A 25,054-nucleotide genomic window follows, 5' to 3' on the forward strand; every position below is an offset into this window, starting at 1 on the left:
AGCACATGATGTAATGAGCACTGGGTGTTATGTAAGACTCTTGCATCACTGAACTCTACCTGAAACTAATATTACACTATAAGTTAATTGAATTTAAATTAAAAAAATAAAAAATATCTGTGTCCTCCCTGGCAACCATCTTTTCACTGTAACCTCACATGGAGGAAAGGACGAGCTAGCCTTCTGGGGTCTCTTTCATAAGAGCACTAATCCTAATCATAAGGGCTCTGCCCTCATGATCTAATCACCCCCTAAAGGCTCCACCTCCTAATACTATCACCTTGGGTGTTAGGATTTCAACATATGAAATTTGGGGTGACACAAACATTCAGACCATAGCCACACTTATTACCTTCAAACATACCACACAATTTACTTTGTTATGTATTTTAAAAATCTATCTCCCTGACTAAAATGTAAGTTTTACAAGGGAAGGGACATTTTCTTCATTATTATATCCTAAGCACCAAGAACAGTAGTGCTCGGTACTTGTAGGTACTCAATAGTACTTGTTGAATTAATAAATGAAAGGAAGAACAAAAATAATGATAGAGTAGACAAGAGCAAATTAAAGTCTTAGAAAATGGAAAGCAGACTGAAGTGACAACTGAAGCAAGATGAAGGAAACTACATCCGGATTGCCTACAAAGGGGGACCTGATGAGAAATGAAGCTTATCTGCTCCATACATCCATAGGAAGGCTCAAACCTGAAGGTGCAAGTAAGGCACAAGGCTTAAAAGAGGGTATGGGGGGTGCCTGGGTGGCTCAGTGGATCGAGCCTCAGTCTCTTGATTTCGGCTCAGGTTATGATCTCAGGGTCCTGAGATGGAGCCCTATATGGGGCTTCGTGCTCAGCATGGAGTCTGCTTGTCCCTCTCCCTCTGCTCCTCCCTCTGCTTGTGCTCTCTCTGTCTCTCAAATAAATAAATAAAATCTTTAAAAAAAAAACAGGGTGTGACTGAAAGTCTAGACACCAAACTGGTAAATGTCCTCATCCTACCAAGAACATCCATCTTCCTGTAGCAAGAGACTTCAGACCTTTTTCTCAGGAGAAAATGAACCCATAAAAGCTCTCGATTTGGAGATACCATGCGCTGTTATAGCGACAGAGGGGTGGAAACAGGAAGATTCCACGTAAATCTGCATTTTAAATGGTAGGAATCCCACCCCCTTTTCCACACCTCAATTCTAAAGGGCCAGCAGCCAGGCAAGAAACTTGGAGATAATTCTCTCAAGAAACTGAATAACTCCAAAGTAAAGATCTCCTGAGACAAACATATAGGGGACACCCTGAGGTAATCACCAGCAGTAAAGCCAAGAATCAACAAACCCACTCAAGCTGAACTGCCTCACTCTTAAATATGAATAGTCAAGTATCACCAGCTATTTAGTTAAAGTTTCCATTGTGAAAGACAATGACAGAACAGGAAAAAAAAACTCCTGAAGGAAGAGACAATTCAAAGAACAGAGAACATGCATACACACACACTACATTACTTAATTATATTACTAAAAAAAGAATAAGGTATTATACAAAAGGATTAGAGAACAAGAAAAATCTTTTGAAAATTAAAAGTAGGATAGTAGGAAAAGGGGCACCTGGGTGGTGTAGTTGTTAAGCATCTGCCTTTGGCTCAGGGTGTGATCCCAGCGTTCTGGGATTGAGCCCCACATCAGGCTCCTCCGCTAGGAGCCTGCTTCTTCCTCTCCCACTCCCCCTGCTTGTGTTCCCTCTCTCGCTGGCTGTCTCTGTCTAATAAATAAATAAATAAATAAAATCTTTAAAAAAAAAGGATAGTAGAAAAAATTTCAATAAAGATGTTAGCCTTTATATCAAGAGAATTTCACAGAAAGGAAAACAAAAAGGCAGAGATGGAAAATAGGAGAGGAATGAGTAGCAGATTATAGATTCAATCCATGAGGTCCTAAATTCAAATAACTGGAGATATAAAGAAAATATAGAAAATGAGGGAAAGGAGGTAAGAAATAATACAGGAAAATTTCCCACATCTGCAAGTATTCGCTTCCAGATTGACAAGTCCCGATTTGTATCCACCACAACGAATGGGAAAAAAAAAAGGCCCACTGGGTCATGAAGTTTCAGAGAGAAAGAAATTCCCTAAAAGCTTCTAGAGAAAAAGAGGAGCGAAATTACCTACAAAGGATCAGGACTTGAAGTAGCATTTAGACTCACACAACACTGGCAGCCAGATGACAATAAAACAGTATCTTCAAATTTATAAAGGCAAATTATTCAAACTCAAATCTAGAAATCTAGAAAAAGTTTCAGTCATATGGCAGGGAAGAAAAGACATTTATAGACATGAAAAGACTGTAAAACTTTACCTCCTAAGGCACCCTGCCTCAGGAAGCTAATGGAGGTTGTACTCCAGCCAAGCGGGAGTGTAAACCAGAAAAAGGAAGACAGGAGAGCAGCAAAAGGAGTCCTGGGATAATAGCCATGCAGAAGGTCTTGGGAGTCTAGGACCGAAGATTCCAAGAAAAAGGTCTTCAGGGAAAAAACTGAACTCAAGTTGTTGAGCATATGGAGAATGCAGATGAATGTTTGACGGAGTTCTAAGAGTACTTGGGGAAAAAATTAGCAATAGGTTCATAGGAAACTAAACCAATGGAAAAATGAGGTAGTTATCCATGCCAATAAAAAGTTATAAAAATCCATCACACCAAATAGGACTATGCAGCTATAAAAAAAAAAATGAAGTGCAGGGGCACCTGGGTGGCTCAGTCGGTTAAGCATCTGGCTTTGGCTCAGGTAATGATCCCAGAGTCCCTGGATTGAGCCCCGCATTGGGCTCCCTGCTGAGCAATAGAGAGTCTGCTTCTCCTCGCCCTCTGCCCCTCCCCCTCTTGGGTGTGCTCTCTCTCTCTCTCACTCTCTCAAACAAAAAAAAATAAAATCTTTAAAAAGAATGAAGTGCAATATTATGTGAAAAAAAACAGGTGCAGGGGCATCTGGCTGGCTCGTCAATAGAGTGCACAACTCTTGATCTCAGGATTGTGGGTTCGAGCCCCACATGGGGTGTAAAGATTACTTAACAATAAAATCTTTAAAAAATCGTTAGGAGAAAAACCAGGTGCAAAATAGGGTACATATTAAGCTACCATTTAGCTAAGAAAAGCTTACTTTAAAAAAAATAAGCAAAACCAAAACTGGTTACTTATAGAAGGAGGGAGGGAATTGGGTAGAAGGGAAAGAGATGAAAGCTAGACCACTCTAAAGGTACCTTTATTTTGTAGATTTTACTTTGGAACCATGTAAATATTTAACAAATTTGTAAAACAAAATTTAATCAAAATGAAAAAAATCCCCAAAATTTGAAAGTGAGCAAAATGAAAAAAGTAAAAAAGAACTTGTATATCAAGTATCAAGTCTGTGGCTTTTTTTAAACGATTTTATTCATTTAGAGAGAGAAAGAGAGAGAGTGCAAGTATGGGGGGGGAAACAGAAGGAGAGGGAGAGAATCTCAAGAAGACTCTGCACTGAGGGCAGAGCCCAACACGGGGCTTGATCCAGGACTGTGAGATCATGACCTGAGCCGAAATCAAGAGCTAGATATTTAACCCAGGCACCCCAAATTAGTGGCTTAACTACAAAGAGAGGCAGTATTTCAAGAGGCACAATAATGTGACAAAAAGAACTGGATATAAATCTTGAGCTCTTTTCAGTTATCACTTGTTGGTAGTAATATTGGTACTCATGTTCTGAAATTACTATATATATATATAGTAGCATATACATATAAGGATATATAGGATAGAATAAATAATCATGTTAATGTCAGGACTCAAATTTTCATTGTAAGACAAAAGATAAAATATAAAAATCAATGAATTTCAGTCAAAGTTCTGTCATTCCAAATTTGATTTTAATATATCACTATGAATTAATATTTTCTCTTTAAAAAAATATTCCTTGGCTCTGTCTACTAGAAAGGCCTTGAGGGGTGCCTGGGTGGCTCAGTCATTAAGCATCTGCCTTGGGCTCAGGTCGTGATCCCAGAGTCATGGGATCGAGCCCCACATCGGGCTCCTCCGCTGGGAGCCTGCTTCTTCCTCTCCCATTCCCCCTGCCTGTGTTCCCTCTCTCGTTGGCTGTCTCTATCACTGTCAAATGAATAAATAAAATCTTTAAAAAAAATTTAAAAAGAAGAAAGGCCTTGAAGTATTACCAACCCAGTATAAGTAAGCACCTCTAGCTCCCATACTGTGCCTCCAAATACCATTTCCCACTAAAAGAGACAAGGATTCCTTGAAGAAATGGCTGATTCCCAATCTCAGGAAGAAAAGACTAGATGTACTAGGAATACCTTATCATTCCAGAACTACTAGGGCCATCCTAGGGCTGAGACAACTTAAAGCAGTTCTCATTGGCTAAAAACGGACAATTGAGGTACCAAAAAATAATAGTAAATTCAGTGGACTAAAACATATCAAGTATGTTAAAAATCCATGATTTTGGGGCATGTAGGTGGCTCAGTCAGTTAAGCGTCTACTTTTGGATCAGGTCATGATCTGAGGGTCCTGGGATCAAGCCCCATGTCAGGCTCCCTGCTCAATGGGGAGTCTGCTTCTCCCTCTCTTTCTGCTCCTCCCCCCAGCTTGTACTCTCTCTCTCTCAAATAAATAAAATCTTTCTTAAAAATCCATGATTTCAAAATGATACTGAAACAAACAAATTTAACTGATCATCTTTTCAGGGTGAACCAACAATTTACCCTGTCTTGATTGTATCAGTACATCAGGGTAACCAAATAGCTATAAGGAAAAGTAATTTTTAGAAGAATCCTAGCTAATAAACAAAGACATGATAGACTAGGCAATGATCACCAACGACTGCAAAAACCATTAGGTGAAAACCTGACAGGAAATTTTTTAATGAGTGGATCAGGCTGATGACACCGAATCCACAGTTCAATCTTAACATCATCGAAAGAGAGCCCATCAGAAATATACACGTTAAAAATATTCGCACCTCAAGTTAAATCTGAATCTAATCATCTGGATCTACCAGTTTATAGGAAATACAGGGGACAGAGGAAGAACATTAAATAACATCATGAGAATTCAATCAGCAAAATCCAGAACAAGAATTTCCACAGGAAAACCAACTTCAAAAAATAAATTGCAAGGACAAAAAAATTAAGAGGGAAGGGTATTTACAAATTAAAAGAGAATGAAGAGACATGTCAATCAAATGCAATGTGTATACCTTGTTTGAATCCTGATTTGAACAAACCACCCATAAAACTCGAACCATTTGTGTGATACATAGGTGTCAAACCTGAACACTTACTGGATATTTGACGATGTTATGGGACAAATGTTTATTTCTGGACATAATAATGGCATGAAGCTATGTTTAAAAAATTAAGTTCTTTTAGAACTCACACTGAAATATTCACATTTTATATGATATAATGTCTGGAATTTGCCTCAAACTAATCCAAATGGGTTGGCGAAATGTGGGATGGGTGAGAGTATAGGTAAAGTAAGATTGGACAAATACTGATAGTTTTTGAACCTGGGGAATGGGTATATGGGGTTCGTTACACCATTCTCTACTTTTATATGTTTGCAATTTTTCACAATATAAAATGACAGGAAAATTTGTACAATAAAGGAAAACAAAATCTTAGTATATGTACTTGGCTCAGGAATGAATATCTACATAGTCATAACAATAGAAACACTAAATATTAATTTAACCAAGAATTGTGCAATAAAAATAGAAGAAGAAGGGTAGTTTGGGAAGAGAAACAAAGTAAGGGGGAGAAATTTTTTTAATATTTTTTAAAGATTTTATTTATTTATTTATTTATTTATTTATTTATTTATTTGGCAGAGAGAGCAAGAGCGCACAAGCAGGGGGGACAACAGAGGGAGAGAGAGAAAGAAGCAGACTCTCTGCTGAGTAGGGAGCCTGATGTGGGACTCAATCCCAGGACCCTGGGATCATGACCCTAGCCAAAGGCAGATGCTTAACCGTCTGAGCCACCCAGGTGCCCAGGGAGAGAAATTCTTATATGCCATAACTGGAAGTCAACAAATAATATCTAACTTGGATAAAGCAAAATACATCAGAATAATGTACTATTTAAAAATACAGAACACCAGAAGAATAACTAAAATAAATGCTGTGGTTTCTGGAAAGCAGGGCTCAAGAGCAAAGAAGGGCGGGACAGAGGAGCATCATTTTTCCTTACTAACCTATTACTACTATTTGACTTTTAAAACTATGTACCTGTATTTCTTTGATAGCATTTTATTTATAGACTGATTCTTAGGTCTTGGTGCTCTAGCTGTCAGCTCCTATAAAATTCATATTTTGACTTAAGAATCAAGAGTAGATATTAAAAAACCTCAAATCAGGGCAAACTAGGGTATCTTATCATCGTAATGGAATGGAATGTCATGACCAGGAACAGGGAAAGAGAGATGAAGGTATTAAAAAAGTGAGAGCAACCTAGGGCTATACATAAGGTATTATTTTTATTTGCATCTGGCCTGTATTTGAGTACCTACTGGATTGGATTTTAGGTCCCAGGACAAATTTTGCAGGGAGAAAGAATTCCTCTGGATAGATGTGGAGGGTAAACAATTTGCCCAACAGAAGCTGGAAGGGCTAGAAACCTGGGTTCACCAAACATTTGATGAGCACCCGCCATGTGTATGAATCTATGCTAAGTGCTGGGCTACAAGATTAAATAATCCACAGCTGCTACCTCCGCAGTCTCCTGCAGGAAACACCAATGCACAACAATGCAATGCGGTGTAAGGAGCGCAACAATAGGAGGTAAGCAACGGGAGATTAGAGTACAGAAAAGGGGAATCCCTATCAGACTGAGGAGTCAGATAAGGTTTTCTACAGGATCTAATGCCTGAAATGAATCTTTGAACATAAGTAGAAGCTAAGGGGAGAAGATTGAGGGCACTGTGGAGAAAGGACAGCCTTAGGCAGGAGTGAGATAGCTTGACAGGATAACTTGAGTTCCATACGAATGGAAAGAGGGAAAGCAGGTGAGGATGTGGCAGAAGATGAGGCTAGGGACCTTCTGGTAAAGATCTGGCAGTGCAAAGATAACAAACTGAAGCTTTATTCTAAAAACTACTGGGTAATGCTGAAGAATTTTAAGCAAGATTGCGGTATGATCTTATTTGCATTTTAAGGACGCCTTTGGATGCAGTAGAGAGAATAAACCAAAGTAAGGGGCTGGAACTAGTGAGACCAGTTTGGAGGTTATTGTAGTTTAGGCAAGGGAAGATGGTAGCTTGGAATCGAGTGTTGGTGATGGTGGTGGTAACGGTGGAGAAAACAGAATTTTAGATTTTTTAGAAAGGAAAACTAACAGGACTTGGAGACTGATTAGATATGGCTGAGGAGGAAAGTGGGGATCAAGACAGAGGAGTCTAGGATGACATGTTTCTAGTACACTGTGCTACCATTTACTAAGGTGAGAAAAAAGAAGCATATTCTGAAAGGGAAGAGGATAAATTTGGTTTAGGGCAGTTTTCTCAACTGGAGGCAACTGTGCCCCCCAAGAGACATCTGGAGACATTTTTGGTTGTCACAACTAATCAACTAATGGCATCTAGTGGGTAGAGACCAGGGATGCTGCTAACATCCTATAATGCACCTAACAGGTCCACACAACAAAAAGTGATCCAACCCAAAACGTCAGTAGTGCAGAAGCTGAGAAATCTTGATCTAGGGCAATGCTGATTTGAAGACCTCCGCAGGCCAGCTAAGTGAGGAAGTTCAGTAGCCTTTTAGAAATGCACCTCCTAAAGCTCAAGAGGGAACCAGAATGCAAATATAAGTTTAGGAGTTATCAATTTGTAGATGGTCATTTCACCTACAACTCTACCTGGGTGCAATCTCCCATTAATGAATTTGAAAAGAAGGCCAAGGACAGAGTCCTGGGGGATATCAATACTTACAGTAAGAAAGGAGAGGAGAAAAAGATCCCATGGGAAAGACTAGGAAGTGGACAGCAAGACAGGAGGATAAACCATCACAGAAAAGAATCACATAAATCAAACAAAGAAAATATTTCAAGAAGGGAAATAAGAAAAATAAGTGGTGTCAAAGGCAGAGAAAAGTTGAGTAAGTCAGGGAAAGTTTCCATTGGATTTGGCAAAATAGAGGTCACTGATGACTTTGACAAGATCAATTTCTATGGAGTGTTAAGGGCAGAAGAACCATGAGATTTTTTTAAAAATGGGAGGTATTTAATATGTTTATGAACCAAAAAGAGCCAACAGAAGTCATAGGGAAGGAGGTACAAAAATAGGAAAAAGAGGGTATGTAATAAAGGAGCAAGGATCTAGAAGAGGGAAGAGATGAGTCCAAGATGGTGTTTCAAGGAAGGATAGCCTTAGACAGGGGGAAGACCAACCACCTCTTTCACTGAAATAGGAGGAAAGGAGGGATAAGATTTCAGTGAAATTGGTAGATGTTAGGAGAAGAAGCTAAGAGAGTTCTCATGTGATGCCCTTAATTTTTTAGGGAAGAATGAGGCACAATCATCTAAGGGCAAGGGTAAAAGTGATGGGGCAGGGAATTGAAGAGACGGAAGGGTTTAGAGAAGGCGCTGAAGAGAATGGGAGAAGAAACTGATGAGGCCCATATAGGAAGATTTCTGGAGAACAATTCTACAAACAAAGCTGCATCCTAGCAGCGAAATCTTGGAGGTCAAGATGTGTCCTGTTAGAAGGCGCCACCCAAGTGTCAGGAACTTAAGTCGTTAGGAGGGTGGGTGCTGGTAAGAACCAACAGGGAGTAAGAGTGTCAGTTGGGAGTCCTGTTCAGTCCTCATGAGGAAGGCTTTTGACTTGTTTTTTTAAGTTCCACAAGGGCAGGTACCATGCCTATTTGAGTCATCACTGGATCCCCAGCACCTGGCACAGTACCCAACGCATAGTAGGCACTCAATAAATAGTAGGTGCGTAAAAAGAGAAGGATATAAAAATGTCTTAGAGGCCAACCTCACGATGTAGATGCCTTACCACTTACATTTCCCATGGTATTTCTCAGTTCTGTTCTGCCGAAAACACTAGCCTTCCAAATATTTCAGACACTTGTCACCTGTGAGACTGCCCTCACTGGTACCTCTTTTTCCTAATACTTCCTTCCTATTAAATTCTTCGGATGCCTGATATGTGCAATAATGGATAAAGTTCTCTCTCCTGCTCTCCACCCTCCCTGAAATGAAACACTAGCTATGTTCTCTCCATGTTACAAGGTATGCTCTCAGAACAGAGCACCTCCTTCCCTGTCGCACCAGAGGCCACTCTATTATTAAAATGTCAGGGACACTACTGTCACAGACTGCAATGCCTAGGGTTATCTTCAACCAGCCCTTGTTTCTCATTACCTGTGCCACTTGATTGTGTTTCTCAGGGATGTTTTTCAGATGGTTAGACCATACACAGACGATGCTTCTGTCTAAAGAAAGAAAATGAATTTGATTTACATGGTTTCCTTGATGAAAGATTATTTAGAAATGTCTGGCCATTCAAATCCCCTCCCTCAGAGAGGCATACGCAGATCTGAAGAAGTACCTAATTCAAACTCAAGGCCATTTTACAGAGATAACCTGTTTCCTGGTCTAGCCATTATGAAGCTGATTCTTAATAGAGCTAGTCTGCAATATTTTCTCTCATGCCACAAATGCACCAATATGACAACGTCTGTTTTCTGTTCAGATTTCAAGAGGGAAATAAAATGTAATGGGTTTTGTTTTTGTTACCGAATAATAGAACACTGATGTCATATAGTCATTTAATTCAGCACACAAGCAGGGGGGAAGCCAAGTGCCTGCCCTAATGAACTCTAGTTTAAGGCATATGGGTATTAAACAGTGTGACTAATATAAAATGATGGTGTTTCAAGTGGATTTATTGAAAATGGGCAAATGGGAAGTTCAGGAATGGAATCCGGGAATGGGTACTGGAATTAAGTCTCAGAAATATGCCACTGTGATCTCCCCCACCACTACTCACCCCCTCTACCAGTTACTTTAAGGCAGATTTATCACAGAAGGCTCCAGCTTTCAGGGATATGGAGATATTAAATAGAAAAGGTGACTCTCTAATAAAGAGGAGATTGCTCCCAGTTTGGAAAAGGAGCATAAAATGATGATGATGACAATGGTGAGTGGGCAGTGGCAACAACATTAACATTTACTAAGTGATAACTGGGGCTCAGGCATATGACTTTTAGAGGAAGAAAGGGTAAAGGTTGTGATTCCTAGTACTAAGTGACAATGACTACCCACCAAAAAGCATCCAAAATTAACTTTGTGATCATGTTCTGCATCAAAGACTTCATCCTTCTCCTTCAAGGTTGCCATTCCACTCCTCTCCACCCCCACTGACACCATTCCTGCACCTTCCCTCTCCTCTTAGCCCTTGGTTTGCTATTTGTACTAGTTATGGCCTTCAACTGACCTCTCCAAGTTCCCAGGTAGTAACCCACAGTCTTTGGATTGCCATCTGGACCTCGGTTCACAGAGAAGGTAGACTTATTTCGGTAGCCATTGATGACAGGCTGGAGAAGGCAGGGCACGAGAAGAACAATAGGACAAATGAAATCAAAGAGAACAGCAATAAAAGGAATGTAAGAATGTTCTCTGGATGAGGACAAATAAATGGTGCTTGCTTGGAAGGTATGGCATATGTGAAAGTCCATAGCTGAGGTCAGAACACTCCACAGACCCTCCATAGTGGAAAGCAGTTTCAATCTTGCCGTGAAACAGGGGTCAGCAAACTTTCTCAGTGAAGGGCCAGATAACAAGTTATTTTAGTCTTTGCAAGTCATATGGTCCTTGTCACAACTACTTAACTCTGCCATGCAGTGCAACAGCAGCCAGGAACAATCCATAAACAAGCAAGCTCAGCTGTGTTCCAATAAAGCTTTACAAAATAAAGGGTGGGGGACAGATATGGCCTAAGGGCCATAGTTTGCCAACCTCTGCCATAAATTAAGTTCTGTCTCTCTAAGACCTCATTAAGTTTCCAAAGTCTGAAATCTTTCTACAGAGGTAATGCTGTAGTGGTTGGAGAAAGTGAGCTTTGCATCAAATAGACCTGAGTGTAAACCTCAGCTCTGACACTTTCTAGATGTGTGTCCTTGGGCAAATTACTTAATCTCTCTGAACCTCAACATCTTCATCTATAAAACGATAGTGCCTACCCCTCAGGGTGACTATAACAGTCACTGATGATGCATGCTAATCACGTAGTACAGACAATGTGCTAGACAACGATGCAGGCTAATCACTTAGCACAGGGCTTGGTTCCCAGAAAGTGCCCAGTAGGTACTGGCTGGTATTATTAGCTATTAAGGGGACTTAGTAGATAAAGGATAGGGAAGTGGTGGCTTACAGAGGGTATAATAGGATGGAGAAGACAAGAGAGCCCCTCAGCTCTGGATGCAGATGTTGTCACATTGACTCCATTGAGCTTTTGGAGGTAAGACTCCAGTCTCTGTAAAATTTTTTTCTGAGCTTCAAATTTCACCTGCAAAAGAATGTATGAAATGAAACAAAAAGACTTATGTAGTATCACCTCAAAGAATGGAAAACAAAGAAGAAAAGAGAAGGCTGTCCCACAGATTTCTGGGTCATGGTCTTAGCAGATAAGGAACCCACAATGATGGGACAGCAAATAGACCAAGGAAGGTACTGGGAGAAAGGTCAAGAGTGAGCTTTTATGTAAGCTCTTCATTTTAACCAACCTTTCAGACTGAACAGTCAAGCTATAGGTCAGTGCTGTGATAATGGAAATGTTTTATGTTGATATTATGTGCTATATAATATGGTAACCACTAGCCACATGTGGCTAATGAGCACTTGAAATGAGGCTCATGTGACTGAGGAACTGAGTTTTTAATCTCATTTAATTTTAGTTAACGTATACAGTCAGTCACCTCTGCTATAACAGGACATAAGCATTTCTACACTATGCTATGCAAAATCACACAAAAAAATCACAAGGCATTAAGAGTACACTTATCTTGATGAGCATGAATATATAGAATTGTTGAATCACTATACTGTACACTGAAAACTAATACTGTATGTATTAGTATTAATTAAAATTAAAAAAAAAAAGAAATCACAGGGCTCATGGGAAAAATGGGGTTAGGCACACACATTCCAAAACTATCAGTAACGCACATAAAAAGGATAGCAATCTAACAAAAAGGGTAATACAGTTTTCCACGTTAAATGGTTAAGAAATGGGGCACCTGGATGGTTTAGTTGGTTAAGCGTCTGCCTTTGGCTCAGGTAATGATCTCAGGGTCCTGGGATTGGGCCCTGCATCAGGCTCCCTGACCAGTGGGGAGTCTGCTTCTCCCTCCACCCCTCCCCTGCTTGTACACTCTCTCTCGAATAAATAAATAAAATCTTAAAAAATAATAAAAATTAAAAAATAGGGATGCCTGAGCAGCTCAGTTGTGGTTAAGCAGCTGCCTTTGGCTCAGGTCATGATCCCATGGTCCTGGGATCAAGTCCCACATGAGGCTCCTGGCTCAGCGGGGAGTTTGCTTCTCCCTCTGCCTGCTATTCCCCCTGCTTGTGCGTGTTCTCTCTCTCTCTGACAAATAAATACATAAAATCTTAAAAAAAAATAAATCGTTAAGAAACGGATACATACTACAATAAGGAAGGCACTTTTCCCTGACAAAGTGGCTGTCCACTTGTAGATTTTCATGAAGTGGTGAAAGGAGGGTTATGTGTCACACAAAGATCTAGCAGCAGACGTGGACGAGTGTGGCTCATACCACATTAAGTAAACTGCGGGAATCCATAGATGTTTGAGGCATGTGTGCGTGTTCATTTTATGTATTCTTATGCAGCTCAGTTCTGCTGGGTACAGTTTGCTTCTTTCATCTGGTGTTTCTTGAGGACAAAAAAATCATCACTCCTAAACCAATGTGAAATTTGCATTATGTTCAAGTTGTGCCTTAATCTATCAATTCCTTGGAACAAATTTATGTTTTTAAAACAAGCATTACTGCAGAATTGACTGTGTTTAAAATCAAACAGCCACATGTAGCTAGTGGCTACCGGGTTGGAAAGTGCAGCTATGTATAAAGCAGCAAAAGTACTTGCTACTCACACATACAGAGAATAACAAAAAAGCAAGGGAGAAAGGACACAGGGGCGCCTGGGTACTGCAGTCGTTAAGCATCTGCCTTTGGCTCAGGGCGTGATCCCAGCGTTCTGGGATCGAGCCCCACATCAGGCTCCTCTGCTGGGAGCCTGCTTCTTCCTCTCCCACTCCCCCTGCTTGTGTTCCCTCTCTCGCTGGCTGTCTCTGTCAAATAAATAAAATAAAATCTTTAAAAAAAAAAAAAGGACACAGGCATTTCCCAATATGGCTCCCGAGTTTGGAAGATGTAATAGGTGCAAAGTTAAAGTTTCAGATTCATATTACTTAGCCGCCAAAAAGAACGAAATTTTGCCATTTGCAATGACGTGGATGGAGCTAGAGAGTATTATGCTAAGCAAAATAAGTCAGTCAGAGAAAGACAAATACCATATGATTTCACTCACATGTGGAATTTAAGAAACAAAACAGATGAACAGAGGGGAAGGGAAGGAAAAATAAAATAAGATGAAAACAGAGGGAGGCAAACCATAAGAGACTCTTAACTATCAGAAATAAACTGAAGATTGCTGGAAGGCAGGTGGGTGGGGGGATGGGGTAACTGGGTGATGGGCATTAAAGAGGGCACTTGAAGTAATGAGCACTGGGTGTTTTTCACAACAGATGAATCGCTAAATTCTACCATTAAAACTACTAATACAGTGTATGTTAATATAAAGAAAGAAATACATTTGAAAAAACTTTTCAGATTCATTAGCATATTGATTTTAAGCACCTGCTGGGTCATCCGGATAAAGCTGTCCACTCAAACTTCCTACAAGTCTGGCACCATTCACTCTGATGGAACTGGGGAGTGAAAACATAAGCTAGGTATCAACCTTGAGCTGTTCCTCATAGCTTAGCCTCCAGAGTGGTGTCACAACATCAGCCAGCCTGAAAAAAAATAATTCAGGCACTTCATTCATTCTATAAATATGTACTAAGCACCTACTATGCATAAGTACTTCCTGCCACCATTTTCTCTGGCGTTTTACTTGTTCAGAAAACCTAACTCTCATGCCCCTGGGGAGATACAGTCTGGGAGAAGAGCCCATTTTGGTGCCGTCTACTTAACAAAACAGACCAGATGGGCAAACTTAATGTAAGAAAAATCCAGATTTATCAGGAGGTAATTAATCATATTACAAAAGGCTTCACTGTTGGGTTCCTTTAAATAGCTCACCTCCCTAATGCTTTTAAAATATAATTTGATTTGGGGCACCTGGGTGGCACAGCGGTTAAGCGTCTGCCTTTGGCTCAGGGCGTGATCCTGGCGTTATGGGATCGAGCCCCACATCAGGCTCCTCTGCTATGAGCCTGCTTCTTCCTCTCCCACTCCCCCTGCTGTGTTCCCTCTCTCGCTGGCTGTCTCTATCTCTGTCAAATAAATAAATAAAATCTTTAAAAAAAATAAAAAATAAAATAAAATATAATTTGACTTAGAAAATACATTTGTTGCATAAAATGAGGTATATCTGTGTTTGCATGGCTGCAATGGGACTATTCATTTGTAAGCCATCTGATCCCTCTCTGGATTCCTGATCTTCAGTGTACCCACCCTGGACCTTTATACAGACAAGGTACCAGTTTAATATCTCATTTCTGTGAAAAACATACTTAAAGGCAAGGAGAATATTTTCTGCCATCACAAAGCATTTCCACCAACATTCTTCAGGTGTCTTCAAATTTGCCCTGGGTATCCTACCTGAGGCACCCCCCTGAACCCTTGCAATGTCATGTTAGTTACATCAGGAATACAGATTTTAGTAGGCCCAGAGATTCAGACTTGCTAATGGGAAAGGATATCCGCCTGGGCCTTACCTTTCCTGCCAGGAACCATCAAGTGGTCCAACATGGCTTGGTTTCTTCTGACTTTTCTGTCCTCTTTGACGCTTCTTGGCTATCATGCCAGTGAAGTTTCCCTCACATGCTGAGCCCAAAAAGAGCTGTGACCAACCTGGAGGTTTTGTGGCACACCAGGGGAGCAATCCTGGTTTGGAGGTGAGCCCCACCCTGGAGAGGAAACACCTCGGGCTATGCATTGGGACTCTTCTCTTAATCCTTGCCAACCACAGAAACACTGAAGTTCCCCTGCATGGAAGGTGAACAAACAGAAGTTGGGAAACAGAAGCACAACTCCCAACCCCCTTCATGCATTTATAAACCCTTATGGAAGGTCAGCACCCAGCACCATGCCGGGCACAGAGTCAATACTTGGTAAAAGCAGGCCTGCTGAATGGAACTGAATTACTGCGTGTCAGGTACTGCCTAGGTTCCCAAAATAAAAAGATGAGGAAAATATACTCTTTGTCCTCCAGCGAAGAGTTCAACTCTCTGAACACACTTCCATGGCTAGTCCCTCTCCATAAATAAATAAAATAAAATAAGAAAGACAGTCTCTTCAGCAAGTGATGTTGGGAAAATCGGACAGCCACATGCAAAAGAATGAAACTGGACCACTCTCTTACACCATACACAAAAACAGACTTAAAGTGGGTGAAAGACCTAAATGTGAGACAAGAATCCATCAAAATCCTAGAGAACACAGGCAGCAACCTCTTTGACTTTGGCCACAGCAACTTCTTGCTAGACATGTCTCCAAAGGCAAGAGAAATAAAAGTGAAAATGAACTATTGGGACTTGACCAAGATAAAAAAGCTTTCGCACAGCAAAGGAAACAGTAAACAAAACTAAAAGGCAACCTTCGGAATGGGAAAAGATATTCGCAAATTTCTTATCAGATAAAGGGCTAGTATCCATAATCTATAAAGCACTTATCAAACTCAACACCCAAAAAACCCAAAAAATACAGTCAAGAAATGGACAGAAGACACGAACAGACATTTCTCCAAAGAAGACATACAAATGGCCAATGGACACATGAAAAAACGCTCCACATCACTCCACATTAGGGAAATACAAATCAAAACCACAGTAAGATAAAACCTCACACCAGTCAGAATGGCTACAATTAACAAGTCAGGAAACAACAGATGTTGGCAAGGATGCAGAGAAAGGGGACCCTCTTACACTGTTGGTGGGAACGCAAGCTGGTGCAGCCACTTTGGAAAACAGTACACAGTTTTCTCAAAAAGTTTAAAATAGAGCTACCCTATGACCCAGCAATTGTATTACTAGGTATCCAAAGAATACAAACATAGTGATTCAAAGGGGTACACGCACCCCACTGTTTATAGCAGCAATGTTCCACAATAGCCAAACTATGGAAAGAGCCCAGATGTCCATCAATAGATGAATGGATAAAGAAGATGTGGTATACATACACACACACACACACACACACACACACACACACAACGGAGTATTACGCAGCCATCAAAAAGAATGAAATCTTAACATTTGCAATGACGTAGATGCAACTAGAGGGTATTATGCTAAGCAAAATAACTCAATCAGAAAGACAAATTCCATATGATTTCACTCATGTGGGATTTAAGAAACAAAACAGATGAACACAGGGGAAGGGAAGGAAAAATAAAATAAGATGAAAATAGAGAGTGAGGCAAACTTTAATAGATGCTTAATTCTAGGAAACAAATAGAGGGCTGCTGGAGGGAAGGTGGGTGGTGGGAACAGGTAATTGGGTGATGGGCATTAAGGAGGGCACTTGAAGTAATGAGCACTGGGTGTGATATGCAACTGATGAATCACTAAATTCTACCCCTAAAACTAATAATACAGTATATGTTAATTAAATTGAACATATAAAGAATTTAAATCAAGAATTTAATAAAATTCTATTATTCTAATCTAATTCTAAATCAATTCTAAATCAAGAATTTAATTAAAAAAATAAAAATAAAAAAGAGGGAAAAAAGCAAGTTCAGGGGTGCCTGGGTGGCTCACTGTGTTGGGCATCTGACTCTTGGTTTTGGCTCAGGTCATGATCTCATGGGTCATGGGATCAGGCCCTGCGTTGGGCTCTGCACTCTGTGGGGAAACTGCTTGAAGATTTTGTCCCTCTGCCTCTCCCCCTGCTCATACATGCTCTCGCTCACTATCTCTCTCTCTCAAATAAATAAATAAATCTTTCTAAAAAAGCAAATTCATGTTTGAGGCGTGTGTTTGCAATGGTAAGGAAAATATCCAAATGGAAACATTCAACAAGTAGAGAAGCAGTACTACGAGTCATGAGAGAAGTCAGGGTTAGAGATTTGGTTGAGTGTCTATAAGTACAAGCTATAAGATTAAAAAAAAAAAAAGAGCTTTCAGTAAAGAGAAGAGCAAAAGACCAATGACTACACCTGGGGAAAAGGAAATTTCTAGAGAACAAGAAAAGATGCTCCAGGAGAACATGGAGCTTAGAGGCCAAGGAAGATGCCCCTAGGTAAGGCACTGACATATCCAGTAAGTCCGAAGCCAAAGAAAGAAGGGAAATAAGGTAGTAATAAGTGGCAGACAGGAGGGACAAATGAAGGTTTGAGATCTTAGGCATGTAGACCCTAGAGTCAGGTAGACCTGAGTGGTCCCCTGACTCCACAACTTACTAGTTAAATGGCCTTTGGCAAGTCAATCATTCCCCATGACTTTCCTTTTTTTTTCATCTGTAAAATGGAGATAATAATAGTACCTACCTCATATAGTGGTTATAAGAGTTAAATAAAAAGATAATTAATAAAAAGTACTCAGAAGAAGATTAAATAGAGATGATGTTTGTAAAGCTCTGAGCACAGCACCCAGTACCTGGCAAAATCTCAGTTAACTGTCATGATACTCAAAGACAGTACAGGACTGGGTGGGGGTGGCAATACTGACAGAGGAGAGCAGGGGGAAGGACAAGCAGAAGTAACTATAAAGCAAAAGCTGCAAGAGTTAGAACAGGTGAGGGCCTCACTTTGGAAGGAGGAAGGAATCCCTTTGCCTCCAGCACAGGACTCAGTGTTGTGGCCAATTTACTTTATGGTGCCTGATCATTGCTGTGTAACTTGTTTGAGTCAAGGACATGTGAATGAACTTGGCTGGACACCTTAATGATGGGCTGTGAAATTACCTTTTTGCCCTTATCCTCTACCTTGGATTACATCCCAATGTTAAATCATACCTTAATTCAGAACACACACACACACACACACACACACACACACACACACACACGTATCTCCAACGATTTATTAACAAAGATTCCTCCGTGGCTTCCTCTTATTACCACGAAATTAGTATGATATGACCAGTAGGTAACTTAAAGGATGCCAACATGGGTGCTATGATATTTAGCCCATATACCATTTTGTGTGTTTAGAAAATACTAAAGAAAGTAACTGTCACAACATGGAAGAATTTGGGGTTGAACGTCACAAATTTCTAACAAAACAGATTTAAGCTGTCTCCAAGTTGAGGTGTTGATAGCACCCTCTACACAACTTTCAGGAAAAGGCAAGTTATTAAGAACACGGGCTTTGGAGCCGTATTCTAATCTCAGCTGTTCCTCACTAGCTACGTGACTTTGGGCAAGTTACTTAAGCACTATGAATGTCAGTGTCATCATCTATAAAAATAGGACTAGTACCACCTGCCTTTCAGGGTTGTGCTAAGAATTAAACAAACTTGGATGCCTGAGTGGCTCAGTTGGTTAAGTGTCTGCCTTTGGCTTAGGTCATGATCCCAGGGTCCTGGGATCGAGTCCCACATTGGCCTCCTTGCTCGGCAGGGAGCCTGCTTCTCCCTCTGCCTGCTGCTCCCCCTGCTTGTGCTTGTGCGCTCTCTCTGATAAATAAATAAAAATCTTAAAAAAAAAGAAATAAAGGAGCTCATATATACAAAGTGCTCAGGACTGCACCTAAAACAGCAGGCATTCGACATGTGTCACTGTCCTTCCTTAGGCTCTGATTCTTCAAAGCGCATCACTTAACTTTTTTATGCCTCAACGTGGCTGACCTGAAAAACTGGCAAGATGTAATAAAACATGTGAGTGTCGTTAGGATAAGTAAAATTATGTGGGAAACTTATAAAACAAAACACAAACAAAAGAATTTTCATAACATTCTGCATTAGTGCCTGCTGGAGTGTGGTGAGCTTAGGGCCTGCTCTATTAATACTATTAATACTATCAAAAGTGTGTGATCTCTGATAAACATTTTTCTAAAATGAGACAAAAGTATGTATTTGATATGAAGAAAAGCAAAAGCCAGAGAGAGGAAATGAGTGAAGAGGTAAGAGACAAAAAGTAAGGAATGGGCAGAGTGGGGGCAGACTGCAGGGGGAGGGTGTGCCGCAGGCCCATTTAGGGGTTGGCAGAGGAGGAACAGGGGAGCTGAGGACTGAAGACAGCTATCTGTACCCCACAACATTCAGACTTGGAGTGTGTGGGTCCTCTCACTGGTGAATGCCTGGACCACTGAGCTCCACTTGCCCTGTATCTTGTGCATCTAGGTTTCTTCCTCCAAATCACCAGATATGGTCTAAAATAGGCCCCGACTACTGCCAACCATTCACCTCTCCTGGTAAAGACCCTTTCGTCATATATATATATATTTTTTAGCGAATTTTAGTATTTTCTGTAGTGAAATATATTTTTCAAGGCAGCATAATAATACCAGTCAAAGTGAATTATGTTTCTTTGTTTCTTGATGTCGGAGGGGGCATCTGCCCACAGAAAAGACTAGTTTCTTTTCAGAGTTTTTTTTTGGTTTTAAATAAATGCTTGGGGGGCGCCTGGGTGGCACAGCGGTTAGGCTAGGCGTCTGCCTTCGGCTCAGGGCGTGATCCCAGCGTTATGGAATCGAGCCCCACGTCAGGCTCCTCTGCTATGAGCCTGCTTCTTCCTCTCCCTCTCCCCCTGCTTGTGTTCCCTCTCTCGCTGGCTGTCTCTATCTCTGTCGAATAAATTTAAAAAATCTTTAAAAAAAAATAAATAAATGCTTGGGTTAAAAAAAAAAGTGTGTGACATCTGCTCAGTTTCTCCTACAAGAATTAATTGGAAAGAGACTCAAGGTCCGGAGCTGCCAGACAGGGAGGTAGACTAAAGTCTCCAGGGCTGAAATGCTGAGAGAGGTTCCAATCTGAGACTGTGTGGTATGTCTGATCCGTGTGGGGCCAAGGAGCTTCTTGGAGCAAAATGTTTACCCACAGACAAGGGTCTGGCTGACACTCTCTGTTTATCCTTCCTTCAGTTGGCCTGACCCCCAACACGGTTCTCGGCTGAAAGAGATGGATGTCAGGGTGTGTTGCTGAGTCCTCACTGCAGTGCACGCTCAAATAGGTCCTTCCCCCACCAGACTCCTTCACCAGCCCCTCCATTCCCCTCTTTTTCGGGCAAGTTCTACCCACCGTGTGTGTAGGAAAGACCATCACTGAATTTGGGCCAAGGGAGGGCTGAGGTCACAGCACAGGCGGCCGCGGGGCTGGCCGCAACCTGGGACCGCCGGCATAGGTCCCGTCCGCGTCCCCACCTCCGCGGCCTCCTCAATTCCCCGCCCCATGGGCAGACTGGCCCGCTGAGCAGTTCTCTCCACAGTAAGGGTTCAGTCGGGCTTTCCGAGCTCTCCACGTACCCCCCATACCTTTGCAACCAATAAATCCTCTTACAAACCTGAGGCGGCAAACGAAAAAGCCAGAGGACGGCCTGGATCGCTGCCGCTGGGGAGAGTCACTTCCTGGTGCGCACGGCGGCTCGACTCCCGACGCACACGCAGCCAGCCCGGGGCAGGCGCGACGGGACGCGGAGCTCCTCCCAGGCGCAGGTCAGCCGGCTCTGCCCCGGGAAGCCCGTTTCGGGGAGCCGGCCGCCCTACCTTAACGGGGCGCTTCTCTAAAGACCTTCCTCAAAATCATTCAACGCCCTATTGCCCCCCCTTCCCCCCACCACGGTTTCTCCCCAAGGTCCCCTCTCCTCCCCTCCTGGCGACCCCGCCCACCGCCTGCTCTCCCTGTCCCATTGGTGGATCTGGAAAAGCCTCAAAAATCACAGAGAAATTTGAACTACAGTGTGAATAGTGCTGCCCTTTGCAGGGGTGCTTGCGATTTAACTCAACGAAAATTATAGGCTGAGATCCATGATGGGTTGGTTGGAAGATTGGGAGATGAAGGGTAAGGTGGTTTCTTCAAATGGCAACTTTTTGTAAAAGTCGGCCTTATCTGGGACCGTAGGGTTTTTCAGGCATTCGTTCTCCCTTTATGTTATATTGCTTCAGAAAAGTATTACATTCTTATGACAAGGTAAACCTGGTTTCTTAAGTGGATCCCACGCAGGGCTACTAAATCCTCAGGGCAAGAATTATTTTTCAACTTCAAAAGACAGAAGGAGGCTAGATACTGATGTGGGAAACAAAGGCAGAAGGAAATGTAGATAAAATTAAATGTCCTATAACCTGCAGTCCATTGACAAATACTTGAGGCAGGCAGAGTATAACCCTTCTCCAGGAAGCTCCCCGAGTGTCTTAATGTTAATGCCTCGCTAGAGGGAAGAACAGCCTTAGTTTGGCAATAGCAAGGCCTCCAGTAGTCTTCTTTAGCAAATGAAAATCCTTGTGGAACTTCCCTTATCTTTTCTTCCCCCAACCCCAAAGTATATAATCAGTTGCTCCTCACAGTCCTGAGACATTAGCAGCTCTTTCTGCCCACGGGTCCTGTCCCTGTGCTCTGCTAAAACCACCTTTTGCACTGAAGATGTCTCAAGAATCTTGGCCATCGACTTGGGAACCCACAACACACCAACACTACTCCAAAAGTACATCAGATACCACTAACTCACTTACCAGCTCCTGGACTACGATTCAGTGATTCCTCAAATTTTTAGAGAGGTCAGAAGTCCAGCCAAATGAGTAAGAGAACGTTGAAGTATGCATACGTGTGTGCTGTTAAAAAAAAACAAACTAACGTTTTTAATAAAATTAAAATGTACAGCAAAGTAAATCTACATTTAATGACACTTGATTGTTTTTTTAAAGATTTTATTTATTTATGTGACAGACAGACAGACAGCGAGAGAGGGAACACAGCAGGGGAGTGGGAAAGGAAGAAGCAGGCTTCCAGCGGAGGAGCCCGATGTGGGGCTCGATCCCCGAACGCTGGGATCACGCCCTGAGCCAAAGGCAGACGCTTAACGACTGCGCTACCCAGGCGCCCCTAATGACACTTGATTTTTAAATTTAATAGTAATTGGGCTTTAGTGGAAAACACTTTATAGCCAACATTTCAGTTATTTATTCATTCAAAGCATAACATGCCTGTTACGTGCAAGGCAATGCATTAGCCCTAGTGAGTACAGCAGTAAGTTAAACATGGCCAAGTACCTCAAATAACAACAAAAATTTTTTTAAAAAATTAAAAAATTAAGTCAGCTAGACCAAAGTTCAAAGCCCAGACCTGCCAGTTATAAGCTGTGTGAACTTGGGCAAGTTACTTAATTGCTTAGTGCCTCAGTTTCCTCATCTGAAAAAATGTCCTATTATTGCAACTACCTCACAGGGTTGTGATAAGGAGTAAATAAGTTACTATATGTAAAGTACTTAGAACAGAGTAAGTACACACTCGTTAAGTGTTAGCTATTATCATCCAAAAATAATTAAAAAATAATTTTAAGTACTGTATATGTATACATACATGCACACACCTGCATATATACTCGTTAAAAAAGAGAGAGATCTTTTACTCCCCATTCCAAAGGCTTGAGCAGGTAAAGGCTTGACTCAATTTATGGCCTTCCCTAACCACTGTAATAGTTTTTTTTTAAAAAAAGATTTTATTTATTTATTAGAGAGAGAGTGCACCAGCAGGGTGAGGAGCAGAGGGAGAAGCAGACTCCCCGCTGAGCAGGGAGCCTGACATGGGGCTCCATCCAGGACCCCGGGATCATGACCTGAGCTGAAGGCAGACGCTTAATGACTGGGCCCCCAGGCACCCCTCTAATGGTACTTAAGCACTATTTGAACTCAAACCATTGCTCCAGGTTTCTAGACTTACACACTGCTATCAATTGAGACCAGGCTGGAGAATGCGCCTTTGGTTCTCTTCTCCCTTTCTCTTCTTTCAGTCCCCTTTTATGCAGATAGCCAGCTCTATTCCTTTCTTCACCTCTTCTTCCCTTTTCTTCTCCTTCCCATGCCCTTCTGCTCCATTATCATTTCTCATCTTGGCATTCATTGTTGTGCCTAGCACAGAGCAGGGTGTCCTAATAGGAGCTCAATGAATATTTGGTGAATTGAATTGAATCCTCCCCTTGTCTGCTTGAAAGGAAAAGGGCTATTTTCACTCACCCTCACCCCCACCCCCACCTGTTCTGAGAATCCAAGTGAACTCCTTTAAAGCAAGTCTGTCATTTGCGAAGGCAGAACCCTGAGGGGTAAAGAGAAAAAATAAATTGAGGAAGCTATAATGTAATTGTTTAGCCATTAACCCTTTAATATCTATTTAATCTGATAAAGCATGTTCTTCCATAAAAGAGAAATCATCACATTTGTAAGAGGGGAAAGAAATATCCCATATTATAGAAAAGGTTAGACTCTTCAATTGGAAAAGTCAATAAATGGACATGTCGTAGGTGACAAGCAATATTGTTAAATTAAATAAGAGCTGAAGCCAAGATAACCTTTGCTTAACTCGGTTATCAGCAAACCAAATCACAACAACGTGAAGTTTCTAGAAATTTGTCATTCTCACTTTGGTCCAGAGGAGACTTCTGAGAGGTTACCGCATTAGCTTTCAGAAATAACATGTATTAGAGTCACTTCCATTAACCACATTCTTCAGGTGTGACTGCGTTAGAGGCTGAGAGGAATAGACGCACAGACCACGCCCTCTAAATTGCGCTACTGGCTGGGGAGACTCATAGGGAAAGAATACACAACAATGGGCTTTGGTAATTTTAGCAAAGCAGTGGATCATCCGGATAGTGAGGGAAGGAAAACAATGCGAGAATTGAGTTGAATGCTAGGATTTGAATAACCTGAGAAGAGGTAGAAGCTGCAGCAGGAAAACAAGAATGAGCAATTTGTGTCTAAGGCCCAGGAGGAGGCAGGCCAGGCTAGATGCCAGGGTTGTGCTGAAGTCATTAGCCTTCCGGCTAGGTCACTAGGTCAGGAAAGATAATGAAGGTCCTGGAGTGCTGGATGAGGGGTTTGATCTAGTTTCCTTAATAGTAGGCAGCTAATGAAGAGTTTTTCATCAGTTGTTTCTGGAACAGAACTCTAGATGCTGTGTGTAGGATAGATTTCAGGGTATAGTGGCCTGGAAGCTGAGGGAGACTACTGCAGTCATCCAGATGGGAGGCACTAAGTCTCTGTACTAAGGCAGGTTACACTGCATTCTGTAAGAATTTCTCAAAATGTGCGGGTTGCATGGGTGGCTCAGTCGGTTAAGCATCTGTCTTCTGCTCAGTTCATGATCCCCGGGTCCTGAGATCAAGCCCTGCATTGGGCTCCCTGCTTAGTGGGGAGTCTGCTTCTCCCTTTCCTTCTGCCCCTCCCTCCCGCTCCTGCTTGCACGTACACTCTCTCTCAAACAAATAAATAAAATCTTTATTTTTTAAAAGATTTTATTCATTTATTTATTTATTTGAGAGAGACAGCACAAGCACAGAGAGCAGCAGAGAGAGAGGGAGAAGGAGAAGCAGGCTCCCCACCGAGCAGGGAGCCCCACTCGGAGCTCCATCCCAGGACCCAGGATCACAACCCGAGCCTAAGGCCGATACCCAACCAACTGAGCCAACCAGGCACCCCTAAATAAAGTCTTTAAAAAAAAAAGAGTTTCTCAAAATGTGAACCAGGGTCCACCTGCAATGTAATCAGCGGGGTGATTGTAACAAATGCGGGTTTGTGAGCCCCACCCCATACCTACAGAATCAAAATCTCAGGGGGATAGAGCTCAGAAATATTTGGGTTTTTAACAAGCAGTGATAGTGATGCCCATTAAAATTTGAGA

The 25,054-nt window shown here is 41.7% G+C and overlaps 2 protein-coding genes across 8 annotated transcripts in view; both read right to left on the minus strand.

Moving 5' to 3' along the window:
- The window catches only part of TRMT2B (tRNA methyltransferase 2 homolog B), a gene marked incomplete at its 5' end in the record, with an annotated part of 45,366 nt that extends 24,488 nt beyond the window's left edge, over positions 1–20,878 (minus strand). The window contains 6 exon segments of the mRNA XM_011236415.3: positions 9,397–9,467; positions 10,472–10,571; positions 11,408–11,542; positions 14,017–14,071; positions 14,999–15,268; positions 20,727–20,878. Coding sequence (XP_011234717.1) covers positions 9,397–9,467; positions 10,472–10,571; positions 11,408–11,542; positions 14,017–14,071; positions 14,999–15,268; positions 20,727–20,878 — 783 coding nt within the window.
- DLG1 (discs large MAGUK scaffold protein 1) overlaps positions 1–25,054 on the minus strand; it is a 1,062,265-nt gene that overhangs the window by 401,877 nt on the left and 635,334 nt on the right. The gene's annotated exons all lie outside the window — the stretch shown is intronic.

The sequence above is a fragment of the Ailuropoda melanoleuca genome, chromosome 1 (assembly GCF_002007445.2).
Source record: "Ailuropoda melanoleuca isolate Jingjing chromosome 1, ASM200744v2, whole genome shotgun sequence".
Lineage (NCBI taxonomy): Eukaryota > Metazoa > Chordata > Mammalia > Carnivora > Ursidae > Ailuropoda > Ailuropoda melanoleuca.